This window comes from Balaenoptera ricei, chromosome 10, assembly GCF_028023285.1.
Source record: "Balaenoptera ricei isolate mBalRic1 chromosome 10, mBalRic1.hap2, whole genome shotgun sequence".
Lineage (NCBI taxonomy): Eukaryota > Metazoa > Chordata > Mammalia > Artiodactyla > Balaenopteridae > Balaenoptera > Balaenoptera ricei.
This window is the reverse complement of record NC_082648.1, coordinates 23,469,251-23,483,641: the sequence shown is the minus strand read 5'-3', so window position 1 is coordinate 23,483,641 and position 14,391 is coordinate 23,469,251. Positions and strand designations below refer to the sequence as shown.

Here is a 14,391-nt window from a genome sequence, read left to right as displayed (position 1 = left end):
GCGGCTCGGCCTCGCCCCCCGGGACCGGCGGCCCAGCCCCTCCGGCCTCCGTCCGCGCCCGCCCAGCCTCTCCGGGCCGAGGCGGCCACTCCTCCCGGTCCCGGGGGCGGCGGCTCGGCCTCGCCCCCCGGGACCGGCGGCCCAGCCCCTCCGGCCTCCGTCCGCGCCAAAAAAGGCCCGGGCGGCGATCGCTCCCCGCTCGGGTCGTCCCGGGCCGTCGGCCGGGAGGGGATCCCAGCCCCCAGCCCCCAGCCGGCAGCCTCCTCCCACGCCTGGCTTCTCACTTCCGCCCGCAGGACCCCCGCCGCCCGGCTCCGGCTTTCGGGGAGGGTAGGAGGTGGCGGGCCTCGGCTGCGGGCCTCGGGAAGGCGCGTCCTCGCAGCCGCCCCCGCGCGCCGGGCGCCGCGACCCTGCAGCCCGCCGGATCTGCGGCGATGCTCCGGGCGCGCGGAAGGCGGGATGAAGCCGGTTGCCTCTTCTTCCAAGGCGCCTTACCAGCGGGAAGGGAAAAGGAAAATAAACGGGCGTGGGAGGAAGGGGATGAAATAAGTCGGGGTCCGGGAGTCAAAAAGACATCACATCTGGGATCGCCAGTCCTGTCGAGTCCGGCATCGTGTCCCGGGGGGCCGAGGCACACGGGCCGTCTCTGAGCGTGTAGGTGGCACCTCGAGCTGATTCTTCGGAATGGTCATCGCGTAGGAGCCATCTTGCAGGAAGAAGGGCCAGCCAGATGGCAGCAGGTTCTGCAGGTCTCGGCGCACCGGGTGCCCCCGATAGAAAAGGCTGGGAAGCAGAGGAGCTTGTATTTGCTGCTGCGGCCTGTTCTCTTTATGCTATTAAAAGAAAGAAGTACAACTCAACTAAATAAAGTTAGATCACGTGGCTTCTTTTAAATATTTTCTAACAGCCATTGCATTCCCAATTTCAGTTTGTTTGGACTAGCCATCACGGAATGTTACCTCTGGGCAAAAAGGTCTGGCCGCTTTTGCTCGTATTTGCCTGCAGAGGTGGCTCTTCTCGCCACCCTCTTACCCCTCCCTTACCCCTGCCCCTACAGTCTGAGGACTTCATAAGGAAGGATACTTCTTCCCCATCTTCTTACACCGAACATTGCAAGTAGAAAGCTCACCCCAAGTAATAAGGATCTTGTGCTGCTCCCGAGCTATGAATTAATCCTCAAAAGGGGGAGTAGGCGGTAATTGTTAGGTTACCTTTGAGTAGAAGGGATAGTATTGGGAGGGAGGTGTGTGTGTGTGTGTGTGTGTGTGTGTGTGTGTGTGTGTGTTCACCCTTATCTTAACCAAAAACCGCTTGGAAACTTTCTCAGACCAGAGACTGAGAACCAAATAGTAGTCCTCTACTTGGGGAGAGAATATGTATTTGGACTTTTTTTTTTTTTTTTTAACAAGTTTTAGCTTTCTTCCTGAATGACAAGTTGTTAAATAGTAACTTATTCATAAGTACATTGCCCCCTATTTCAAACAAAAGATACCTCCTACAAAGCTAATTAACATTTTATGTTAGGAAGGGGAAGGGTTAAAAAACAGAGAAGAAAGTCCTATCGTAAAACATGAAATTCTTTCAACACATTGTTCGGTTACATTTGCACTTCTTCCTGTGTAATTAACAGCTTCATAGTGAGGTGTTGTCATCCCTTATTTTCTTTATAATACACCATGAACAAGAAAATAAAATTTTGAAGACATAGAAAAAAATTCTAGTAGATTCTGGCCTCCCTGGGAAAAGTGAAGGAAACAAAGATGGACCTATGACTTGCCTCTTTCAAGATATTTTCTTGGATCCTGAGAAAAACGTCTAGCTTTCACCTTGTTTCACCTGGCCTTTAAATCCTTACTGATAAAACTCAGTTCTCACCTGGCCCTTTCACACTTCTGTTCTCAATGAGCGTGTAGTGGAGACATCTAAGGTTTTTTGGGGGTAGGTGGTCATGAATTTAGCATCCTCTGATGTTCCACGTCCAGTATTAGGCATTTAACTGGGGAAATTTTGCCAGAAGTTGCCCCCTGTGTCAGAGTCTTGGACCTGGGATTTATTTGTCCCTCCATCAGCAACAGTGCCAGATTCAGTGGGGCAGCAAAGAACAGGCTCTTAGTCTCTCCTCGGTCCCTTTAGAATCTTTCACCAGTGGATGCTTTTGTTTCCCAGCCATCACAGATATGCCTCAGACTGGTATTTTCTTGCTTTTTAAAAACAGACCAAAAAAAAAAATCACGTGCATTAGAAAAGTAATTCATGGACAGTAATATTATCGGAGCAGATCTTGGGCAGGTAATCTGGGGTGTCAGCTTGACAGTACTGGGCACTGATCCTGTAAGCTTTCTGGCCCCTGACATAAGGTCATTTAGAATTGAAAGCCTCTTAAAGATCAAGTCATTTGAATAACTCACAAAGTAAGTTTTCTGTTAAGCTAGAAATGCAAAGTCAAAGCAAGATAAACTTTATTTACAAAAGACCTAAAATTATTTTTAAGCTTCATGAAAATATTGCTTGTCTATAACTGGAGGTATACTTTTATAGTTATCCACTGATTAATGAATAATAAAGAGTGGCCTTTGTGGCACCATGATTCACTTCAAACACATCATGATCTGTTTTACAAAAGCCTAAAGTAATGGTCAAACACAGAGTTAGGCTATTGCTTCAAGAATTTTTATGGAAGGTATACCTTTTGACCTAGAATGGAAAAAAATCAAAGTACAAGATGTTTGTCACAGTGTTGCTTTGAATAATAAATTGAAAAACAATGTATAATGTTAGGAGTAGCTAACATTAATGAAAGTTTATTACATGTTGTAAGTGCTCTTTGTGGATTATAATCTATTTTAATACTCTTTTACAGCTAAGGCTCAGAGTAAATTTTGGTACATGGGTAGAATGAAATACCATAGAGCTATTACAATTTTAGATGTAGAGCTTTCTTTAGAGACACTGAACATGTAATTTTACACTGGATTTTTAAAAAACAGTTTCTGAAACAGTGTGAATCCATTTTTGTAAAATTGTATATAAGTATCTATTTTTTGAATGGAGATGTTTAGAAGGATGTTTACCAAAATGTTAACATTGTAAGATCTTGAATGGTTATTATTTGTTATTGTACTGTTCGGTATGGTTTGGGTTTTTTTAAGTGAATGCATGTCAATTTAATAATTAATGATATATTCTAATTTCTCAGGCCCCATTTTACAAAATGATTTCCACCAATTTTATGAACTGATGAAATGAAAATGTTAAGTAAATACTACAATTAGCATCTTTAAAATAAGGATGACATATTGACTTTTTGTTTTTTAATCTTTTGAATTTAGGAAACCTATGCTATTACTTCACTACCACTTAAAAATTGTTTATCTCTATTTTTTAGTCCCTCCAATACTTCTAAATCAACTTTGTTTCTTTTTTGTTTTTTTAATAAGCAAAACTGAAATATCTTGCTTTCATTAAAGCATAGGGGGCAATTTAAATGAGTTTAAAGTAGCACAGTTCTTAAAATGATTCTATTTAATCCAGGCTGAGCACTTCATGTAGGCAAAACTTTCACTGATTTCAGTCACCTATTTCAGTGTTTTCCAAACATCTTAGGAAATCACCTGAGATACTTTTTATAAAAATAAGAATTCTGGTTCCTACACCAGAGCTACTGAATCAGGCTCATGGGGGGATGTTTCTGCTCCACATCTCAGTTGGTTGAAGTTTCCTCCCTCTGTCCCTGCTGTTCAGTTTTTAATCTCTCCTTTTCAAAATACCCAGCTCCAAGAAGTTATCTGTTTCCAGACTCAATGTTCATCAATCACCCCAAAATTTATTTTTAAAATTTTAGAGCCTGCTTTTACATTGGAACTTGTAGATTCTTTAAAATGCAACTTTGGTCTCCCCTTGAACATCATCTGACAGCAAAAGGATTAAACAACTGTGGATTGTTCCATTATCCCTGCAGGGAACATGAGAACTTCAAGGAATTATATATCACAGGAAAGAAACCACATTTAATGCGACTGAAAGATGTGGAGGTTAGAAGGTTACAAAGTTGACTTTACGGTTTATGTCCCCAGGGCATGAACTAATCAAAATAGCTATGGAACCTCATGGTAAAACAGGGAGTACTCTTTTGTTCCTCATCTGTCTCCTGTTTTGCCTTTAGGAAACCTCTCTTCCCTCTTTCCTGTGAACAGATGAAACAGTCAGATTGCTTGCAGGTAAGCAACTGAAACTTGCTTTCTAAGAGAAGTTCATTAGAATAAAATATATTTTTATTTTTAGTGCATTTTATGTGGCTTATGGAAGGTTAGGTGTTAGTCCATGATATAATTTTTGCTCAGCAGAAAGTGAAATTTTTTTTAAGCTATTCAGTCTTTTGACTGTCATCCTCTTTATTATCAATCGTTAATACTGTGCTTCTAAAAATCAAAAGATGATTATTAAACTTATTAGTAGACAGGTGAAGAGATGAAAGTTCAAAGAATGTTAACATTTTTGTGTCAAGTGAGTGAGTGTGCAAAAAAGTATAAGAGAAACAGATCACAAGAGAGAAAAAGTTTCATTTTTTTTTTTTTAAAAGAGCAGTATGGTACTTTATGCCCCGAACTAATTACCACTAATGCTTTGTATAAAAATGGATACAAAAAAGCAACAGTTCCATGCTTTGAACTAATTTCATCTTGGAATGTATGGGATATGGAACACACAGTCTTCACAAAGGAAGCCATTTTCACTGTCCTTAATATTTTTTTCAAATGTTTTGGCATTGCAATGGAAGTAACTTTATTAATATGTAGAAATTTAAAACTATTATTTCCCTAATGCATATTTCTTGTAACTACATCTGCTTCAGAGATGCCTTTATGTATGTGCTTCCCAAAGACTTCTTTGTAACTTGAAAACATAAATATCAGAAAACAGATTAGGCAACTTCATCACAATTTTCAATTATGCTTTTGAACTTCATCACAATTTTCAATTATGCTTTTTAGTCTTGACTGAACAAAATACACTTTAATGGGTATTGTGCTCCATCTACATTATAAGGATATTCTTTTGGCTGGATCTTTAATCTTCTTTTTAAAAAGCTTGTGGCTGGCCTTTGCAAAAAATGCCCGGCACCAAGAAGTGACCAGGATTCATATTAAGTGTTTTCAAAATCACTGCAAAATTTAAATTTTTTATTTCATTTTCAGTTTTCATTTACTTTCGGTTTTTTTTTTTTGCAAAAACAAAGAATTTAAACCCATGCTCAAACTAGTTTTCTAGTGAACCTGAATGTTAGAACTTCAAATCAAAGAAAAGATAATTGGAAAAAAAAACCCTGCAGTCACAAGTTTCTTAAAAAACCTTATAGAAGTGTCCTGACAAAATGATGTCTTGTTTCTGGTGAAATGGATACTTCCTTTATCTGACATCAAGTGACTAAACTACTGTTTTCCTCAGAAAGACTCTTGGCTAGGATTTCAACTTGTCTTTATATTTACTTAGTAAAAGGTGTCTGTGACTTCACTTTCACAGAAAGAATAAAAGCAGAGGAAAGAATCTACGTCTTCCAAAGGCTAAAGGACAGAGTATTGAAATGGCCTGGAAAGTGTTCAGCGTTAACAGCATCAAGTCAAATGTTCACCTGGGGTGCAACTGGGAAGAAACAAAAGAAAAATCAACGTGCAGTCAAAGAGCCGCTTCATTTTTCTAGAAAGTGACCCTTCACAGAGTTCCAAGGGAGCCTTCTCCCTTAGCAACAGCCCTGAAGTTCCAGAAACCATTCTAAACCCTGATGGTCAGCTTCAGCGTCTGTCTGGTCATCAGACTTATTGCCGAGTCTTCATCCCAGGGAGATGCATGTGGTGGTCGTGGCAGCAGACGTGATTTTGCTCTTAAGCATGGGGTGGACCTCAGACTCTCTCTGCTCACCCACTGTGTTTTACAGAGACTGCTGGATCCGACGCTTCCCAGGTCTCCTAGTTGACCTGGAGGAGTCTCAGAAGCTGGGGGCCCAGTTCTTGAAGTATTATTCCGAAAGCACTGGTCAGAAGTGCAGTCAGAGCTGCTGTCTTAGGAAGGATGGTAAGTGTCGATGATAGACCTGAGCAAAGATCAGGGGAAACTTCCAAAATGAGGACCTAAGAAAGGACCCTTAGGCAGAGGGTGCAGTGAACAGCTGACGAGAACTAGAGAAGATGCCCTGGGATGAGGGAGTGGGCAGAGACGGAGAGACACTGAGACTGATTTTGCAGCTGGGGCCAGTGCAGGCTCCATTTACAAATCTAGTAATGACCCGGGAGGCTATGAACCTACGGGTAACAGGGTACCTCTTCTCTTCACTAAAGTGCTAAATGAAAATATTGCCTTGAGGGCTGGCTAACAATATTTCTATAGCCCAGAATATAGCATATATGATTTCAAAAATACTTCCTTTTCAAGGTTCTTTTGGTGATATTGGTATCGTATCACACTTTTGAAATGTGCTTGCTTGGGTTGACCAAGTGTGGGGATGTATTGAACAGGAATTTAGATTGTGGTTCATGTTTTGAAAGAAATAGGGAAATATATGTCAACTAGAAAAAGAGGAAAAGAAAGGAAAGGAGCGGGAGAGAGAGAGAGAAAGAAAGAGAGAGAGAGAAAGTTAGTTTTCAAAATATCCTAACAGAATTTTTTTTTTTTTTGGTCTGAAATCTGGATTCAGGGTTAAATATCATTCATATAATATAATCAAGGCCTGTAATTAGGAAAACATTACATTGTTGCAGAATTTCAAGTTACATTTGATTAAAGACTTCATTTATTTTTCATTTTTCCAAGATTTGAAAGCTACTTGGAAAGAAACAACAAAAGCAACACAGTACTTTAAAATAATTCTCTTGTTGTTCCACACTTTCTTCCCGTGTTTTCTTACCGACATTAATTGTCAATGCCTCCTATCCAATTATCCGTGTAAGATTTCTGGGATGCAAATTAGAGCTCCTTGGAAAATCTAAACCGACTGTCAAGAGACCACAGCGTGAGACGTTGTCACAGGCTTAGCCCTCAAAAGTTAATCAGGCACAGAAGAGAGCAATTAATTTATTAAAGGGAAATTTTGGAAAAGGTAGCAAATCTAGATATTCTGCTTTCAGATGCTTATAACCCCAGAAGCCTTCACTGAGAGGAGGTGAGGGAGGGTTGTTGATACCTTTTCAGCATTTTCCCATGGCATGAATTTACCTGACTCTCCACACCAGGGAAGCTGTGGCCTCTGGACTTCCGGGGATACTAAAAGCATCCAGTAGAATTCCAGGATTTCAGAGCCTCTGTGGCTTCCAAGTTGTGGCTTTCTTTCTCCAGAAGAAGAAAAGGCATGAACACACATCCCAGTTTTTACCTAGAAGCCAGAACTTTAAAATGCACAATCCTACAATAGCTAACCTACTCAGAGCTGGGACTCTGAAATATGTATGAAGAATGTAAAAGATCTTGAAAAATTGCTCCCTACAGCATCCACTACTTTCTTATCAGAAATTTAGATGTCTAAATTTGAATATTCTTTGTTCCTTTTCCTTAAACTTTACAGCACAGTCCTCAGGGAATGTATTTGTAATCTATAATGTATTAGCAATGTATTATTAATTGACTTTTGTCCTATTCTTTCTCCTTCTGGAAAAATACAGTGTGTAGAAACACGGGGTGTCCCAGAAGTAATAGGGAAGACGTAACCCCCGCAGTTAACCTTACACAGAAGCAGAGCAGGTTCTGCCAGCAATTCCACAGCAGCTGTAGGCACACTCGGAGTTCTGGTAATCGTACACTCTCCCTCCGTAATCTCATTTTATTAAAGAAGCTGATACCTTTGGGCCAATGAATATTTCCCATCACATGGTTCCTACTACACTACAGCAGGAGGAAAATCTGTGCTGCACTTAAAGGAGGACAGACTGAAGATTTGCATTCAACAAATCTGACCTTCCAGAAATAACACGGTATCGTTTATGGAGCAAATCTACTTAGAAAAGGGGAGCCAGCAAGAGCAAGTGATGAGTCCCTCCCCACTAGAATCCCAAATGCTAACCACCTTGTCTGTCTACTCCCTTCCTCTCTGAATGACACCGATTAGCTTTTCACTGGACGTGGCTTTGCAGCATGGGGCTAGCACACACCTGCAGTCGGGGTCAAGGTAATGTTCACCCAGCCTGCTGCCTTTACGCCCCCTGGGCCTCTCCCAACAACACGGGTCATTACTGTTTTTGCCCTTCCTATGACTCCCCCTTCTGTTACAGGCTTTGTCTATTTTTTTCCTCTTTCTCTCTCTGGTGAACTTCAGTGCCTTAGTATTCTGAGAGGGTATTGCATCTAGAAATCTGATCTATATAAATCCCCAGAGGTTTTTGTAGCCAATTGGATTTTCCTGAACGTAAAATACTGGGACTGGGAAATGAGTCCAGGTAATCTGTGTAGCATGGGATGTGTGAAAGATTACTGAGAATATTGGTAGCTATTTTCTTGTGAAGAGGCATTTTCCCATATTCACAGAAGCATTTGCGATAGTTCATAATGTTCTGTAAGATGTCTGAACATAGCCCTGCAACGTACCGTTAATCCAGTGTTCTTGAAAGAAATGTAAGCTACTCAGAGCTCATCAAGCTGCAGAAATCAAGACCATCTGCAGATGTACTTTGCCTGCTTCCTTTTCAGTTTCCTGTAACTTGGCTGTCTTCTTCCACGATCCTATTCATGACGATGTCAACTGCCTCCATATTCACTGCCCAACCCTGGAGAGCTGCATATTGGAGCCCGGAACCAGCGCCATTTTATACAACATAACAGACGGTAATGATTTATGTCCTTTGTATGTATTTTGAAGAATGTCAGTAATATTTTAGTAGAGGCATATAACCTAGAAATTGGTTGGCAGTAGCCATGTATGAATCTAAATCATTATTTCCCAGTGAACTCTGTCTGGAAAAGTTTGGGGCTTCCAGGGCAGAAAACTAAAAGGAAATTCCCATTAATTTGGCATGTTCAGCAAGGATGAGTTCATCCCAGATAACAAATCATTTGTGACTGAACAAGAGCATTGTATTTCATTTACTCCAAGAGCCTTCAGCAAGAACCAAAATAGGTATTTCTACTATAGTGGTTAAGGATACCACTAGGAAATAAAGAAAATGCTAAATGTCAGTTTTGAGGTTCGCTGATGCTGTATACAAGGATTCTACAAAGATGGGTGTCAGGGATGGGGAAATGCACTTACTGCCACACATTAGCATAGCATTGGTCCCAAGATAACGACTACATTTTCCTTTAGAAAAATACATATTTAAGTGTCCTTTCCCGTGTATATAATCTCAGGGTACAAATCAGTAAACATCAAAGAATAGATTTTTGCCAACACGATACAAAGGAGGTAAATTTCTTGATCAATCTGTACTTATTGAACACATAATGCTCCATGCTGTGCTCCACACTGCAGGAGATTACAGCCATGTCTCTGCCCTCGAGCTCCTTCTAATCTAGTTGATGCAGCAAGTCTTACAATTAGTGTAAGACATACAATTAAATACAAAAATGTGTGATACTGCCTCAAGTACAAAGGCTCAAAAGAAGGGGAGACTAAAGAAAGCTCAATTATTCAGAGGAGGCTTCATGGAAGAGGCCAGGTAGAGGCAAGATAAGGAGCTCCGTATCACACCCCAGGAAAGCACAAACACTGGTGTGGCTCCAATAGGGGCACGTTTGGGGCTGCAATGGAAATATGGGTAGGATAGGGCAGGCCAGGTAACAAAAGGACAGAGGAGAGTTTTGGTTTGACTTTGTCAGAAATATGGAACCAACAAAGGTATTTCATGAGAAAACACTATCATTAAAGTGATGTCTGGTTATCTTAGTCCAGGAAAATTATATGTAGGATGCAGATTAGAAAATGCAGTCAGGATAATGTTATATCTGGACAAGGTGACTGTAGTTGCAACGAAGAGGAGGGATGGTTGCTAGCATATTGGGAAGGGCTTGGATAGCACTTAGTTACTTTTTGGATAAAGAAAAAAGAGAACTGAGGAGTCAAAAATCCCATTGCAGTGCAGAGTCCAGCATGGGTGATAGAAGAATGATGATGCCGCTGAAAAAGACAAAGAGGCAGACCAGATGATGGTTTTGAGAATGCCAGCGGTGATGTGAGATGTTTAGGTGGGAACCTCCAGTAGAGCACAGGAGAAATGAGATCAGAGCTCAAGAAAGAGGAAAAAATTGAGGATGTGGATTTCAGGGCCATCAATGTAGTGGTGACTATTGATGAGGATAATCTCTTGGTGGCCAGGGGTGGGAGGGTGGTTGGTATGGGATGACGAGAAATACAGCAGAAAACCAAGGACTAAAGACTAAAGATTATAGGACAATCAGTGAGGACCAAGGAGAGAACCAGCAAAGGAAGGGAAAAACGAGAGGCAGGCAGCCTGAGATAAAGTGCCAAAGGAATTTGGGGTCCAGGGAGTCACGGGAGAAGAATGCAAGGAGAGGTGGCCATCAGTATCAAGAACAAGAGAGAAGCCAAAGCAATGAGATACAGTGATCAGGAAACAGGGAAAGTACTGATCACCCCAGAAGCAGAATTGGCAGAATAGTCAGGATGGAAACAAAATGACAGAAGGCACAAAACAAGTCAGAAAGGAAAGGAAGGGAGTAGGTGGTGGTGTGTTGAGAGAGCGAGCACGCTCAAGAGAGACTGAAAGGGAAACAGTGTGACAACTGTAAAGCTGTTGAGAGTTTTTGAAGCCAGAGGGAAAGGAGTTTTACAAGAAGAGAGAGAACACTGAAGGCCCTCAGGCACTGGACCCTCAGGTACTGGGAAGGGATGAGATTTAGGGCTCTGCTAATAATTTTGAATAGTTACACTTCTCAGGCCCCATTTTGTTTGACTTTAATATGTCATACACATCAAACGGTTACTGTTTCTGCAGCTCTTGCCCAATACTGCTATTATTGCGCAAAAGCCCTGGCAGTTTTCTCCACGATGTGATGTAGCCAAGTTCATTTGCAACAGAAAGTGTCTTAGAAAGTTAAGAAAAATTCAAACGTGGCTAGTATGTTTCTAAGCCTTTCAGAAGTATGCAGTGGTGGAACTTGAAATTAGCTTAGTTCAGTAACTTACAGTGGCAAAATCCAAGACTTCTCCAAACTGTACTTTAAGGTTCTGTCTTCTAAATTAAAAATAAAATTTAAATGATGCCTTATTTATATTTCAGGTGTAGATCCAGATTTGCTGGTTTTTGAACAATCACTGCCCACATATCTAAATACCCGTTCTTCATCTAACATACGGGAGAGACTAAGGATTCTAAAAGCTATGTATTTAGATAAACAACAAATGACCATGATAAACCAAATGCTACCATCAGTAGAGGCTCCATCATCAATCACATATCAAGATTTGTTTGCAACCACAAATAATACTAGGTATTCCAAGGAATTAACCACAGACTCTTGGGCAAGATTCATTTCTCTGAATGACTCCATTACCACAAACGTAAATATGGTGTCAGCCAGTACTGAGTTCATCAACAATCCAGATAACAAGACTATTTCTCCTTTCTTTGTGCCTATAAACACAAAACTTTCTCATATGCCTATTCCATCTCAACTCAACAGTAGCAAACAATTACTGAACAAAACCAAAGGGTACAACAGCAGAAACCGTACATCTGAGAATGAAGACACACCACCTGATGGGGCACCTGTGACTTCCAAGACGTGGTTGGTTCCTGTGGCCCTCTGCACCTCTGTCATCTTTCTCTGCTGTTGTGTAGTCATCCTGGCATCTGGATGCTGTCGAAAGCACCAGGGCCAGTATAAACTAGGACAGAGAAAGTCAGGATCCAAGCAAATTTAAAAATGTGCCATTCTGAAGGAGCGCTCTTAATGGTAAAAGATGTGAGCATTGTAAGCTTTTAAGAGAATCATTTTTAGTTTTCTGTAAGACGAGGGCAGTTTGGTTAAAAACAAATAAATAAAAAGCACAGATACCCATTCTTACCAATCTCTAAAGAATGCCAATGTTTGATAAACATAATTGCTTTTTTGATTATTTCCATTTTTTGAATAGTGTACCTTTTGCTGAAGTTCCAAAATTCTGATCTCTGCAGTTATTCAGCACCATGTAAGCGATAGTTTTAAGTGCTGTACATGTATTAGCTTGTTGATTCCTTGAACTCTGTGAGATAAGTATGCTACTGTTAACTATTATACTGTTCTTATCACATTTTACAGATGAGGAAACTGAGGAAAGAGAGGCTAAGTATCTTGCCTAAAGTCACACAGCTAGTATGTAGCAAAGCCTGACCTAATAAGCAACATGGTTCAAAAGTCCATGCTCAAAATCACTGTTGGACTACAAGCCTCCATTTTCTCAATGAGTATGGAAAAAAGATACAGGGAGGAAAACACCGTAACATCATATTTGGTTCCTGTCAAGGTCATATTATTGTCACATATTTTAATGAAATCTTTTAGTGGCTTGAGCAAAAAAGCACTATAAACGATTACAGTTACTAACCCATGAGCAAAAGCTTCCTGATTTTTATATAATTTTTTATGTTCAATTGATTAATCTTTCTCAATCTTAACCCATCATCATCTTTTTCTAAAACTGACATGACTCTCAATAATTATGGCACTAAGATCTTTGAGTTTTCTGTTGAATAAATCTTGGGAGTTTTAGTTTATGTCCCTCAGTTGTATAAATTGTTTTCCCAGGTGCAAATATTAGCTCTAGGTATTTCAAGCTCTGTCCACTTACACCAGATTCACCCCCTAAATCTTATACTCTGACTCTTAAGTGTAGAAAACTGTAATTCAAGTCTCTAATGATCTTAAACTTTAGGCCCTTAATCTCATCTCTGAAAATATTTTTTAATGTGAGAACAGACATTAAAAGACAGCCATTAAGCATAATGAATAAAGAGGAAATCCTATTATAAGATTAATAAAATAGTACTCTTCCCTCAGAATATTAACCACAAATAAAAGTCTGAATTTTTAAAATGTAATCGATTTACATTCATTTGCTATTCATAATAAGTATCATAAATGTTATCAATTTCTTTCTTAATACATTAGGGAAAAAAACTCAGGCAATTTAGGGGGGGATATCAAGATTTAAATTACCTTAAAATATTTAAGTTATTCAGGAAGCTGTCTTTAAAAATTATTTGTCTATACATTCTTTTAAAAGGTTATTTAATTTTCTTTCAAATATATACAAACTGTTTGAAGGTTTTCCAACTAGGGCTGCCAAAAAAAAAAGTTTTTTCTTCCTTGGGATTTCTCAGAATTTTATTTGTTCCCTAAAATTGCTAATTGTTTTATAGAAATTACCATAATTTGGGAAAAACATATTTACCTTTGTAAGAAAACAAACACACTCCTTCTCTTCTTCAGCCCCTACCTTTGACCATCAGATAAACTGAGTAAACAGACTATAGAGGCGACCTGAACAGTCAGCCAAGACAAAAACGACTGGGCCTACAAACCATGTCCTTACTGGAAGCCAAAGGGACCAAAGAGAACTTCTGAATAGAATTTAAAACTTTAAGAAACAAAGATCACAGGGCCTAGTCAACAACTAAGGCTAAGGTTGTTACCACCATTTACGAAATAACCATGATATCGAAATTTTTCCAGCACTGAAACTAGCCAGGAAAAAAATCTGTAATAGTCCAGTATTTTGGGGAAAAAAATCTGTAATAGTCCAGTATTATGACATATTTACCAATTTTGGAAAGAAAATATGCAAAGAAAAAAACTAAAGCTGCCTACAATTAAGAAAACAGGTTTGTTCTATTTCTTAGTTGCCTATGTGTTTAAGCACCTTCTGAGCTATGAAATTTAAGAGTTTGAAGTCAGAAGTGATTGCATATCATCAGTACAGCAAAAAGTGTCCCCTAGAATCCTCATTGTAAGGATGAATATGATGTTCATTGTATACATTAGATCAATTAGAGCTTAAGGACAAGAGTCTAAATAATGACAAAAAATGCTGTTTAATTATTGCTAACATTACAATGACAGCAACGGTTACCCTTTTGAGGCAGTTTTGTATTAATCTTACAGCTCTAAGATTTTGCCATTAGGTGTCAATGCCACAGCCTTAGAGTCTTCAGGTCTTTGCTCGGAGTTAGCCAAACTGCAAAGGTTAAAAGGGCACAGTCGGGCTTCCCTGGTGGCGCAGTGGTTGAGAATCTGCCTGCTAATGCAGGGGACACGGGTTCAAGCCCTGGTCTGGGAAGATCCCACATGCCGCAGAGGAACTTGGCCCGTGAGCCACAACTACTGAGCCTGCGCGTCTGGAGCCTGTGCTCCGCAACAAGAGAGGCCGCGATAGTGAGAGGCCCGCGCACCGTGATGAAGAGTGGCCCCCACTTG

The 14,391-nt window shown here is 40.2% G+C and overlaps 1 protein-coding gene across 6 annotated transcripts; it reads left to right on the top strand.

Moving 5' to 3' along the window:
* Positions 1-51: 51 nt before the first annotated feature.
* On the top strand, positions 52-12,003 carry MANSC4 (MANSC domain containing 4). Of its 6 annotated transcripts, XM_059935535.1 has the most exons (6): positions 52-654; positions 3,959-4,031; positions 4,163-4,217; positions 5,521-6,069; positions 8,671-8,805; positions 11,217-12,003. In XM_059935535.1, exons 4-6 carry the CDS (start codon positions 5,841-5,843, stop codon positions 11,858-11,860), a joined length of 1,008 nt encoding a protein of 335 aa, XP_059791518.1. In that variant the 5' UTR covers positions 52-654; positions 3,959-4,031; positions 4,163-4,217; positions 5,521-5,840; the 3' UTR covers positions 11,861-12,003. The 6 variants fall into 6 exon arrangements, with proteins under 6 accessions (XP_059791518.1, XP_059791517.1, XP_059791516.1 ...); XM_059935534.1 differs by lacking the exon at positions 3,959-4,031; XM_059935533.1 differs by lacking the exon at positions 3,959-4,031 and having other exon boundaries at positions 52-749.
* The last annotated feature ends 2,388 nt before the right edge of the window (positions 12,004-14,391 follow it).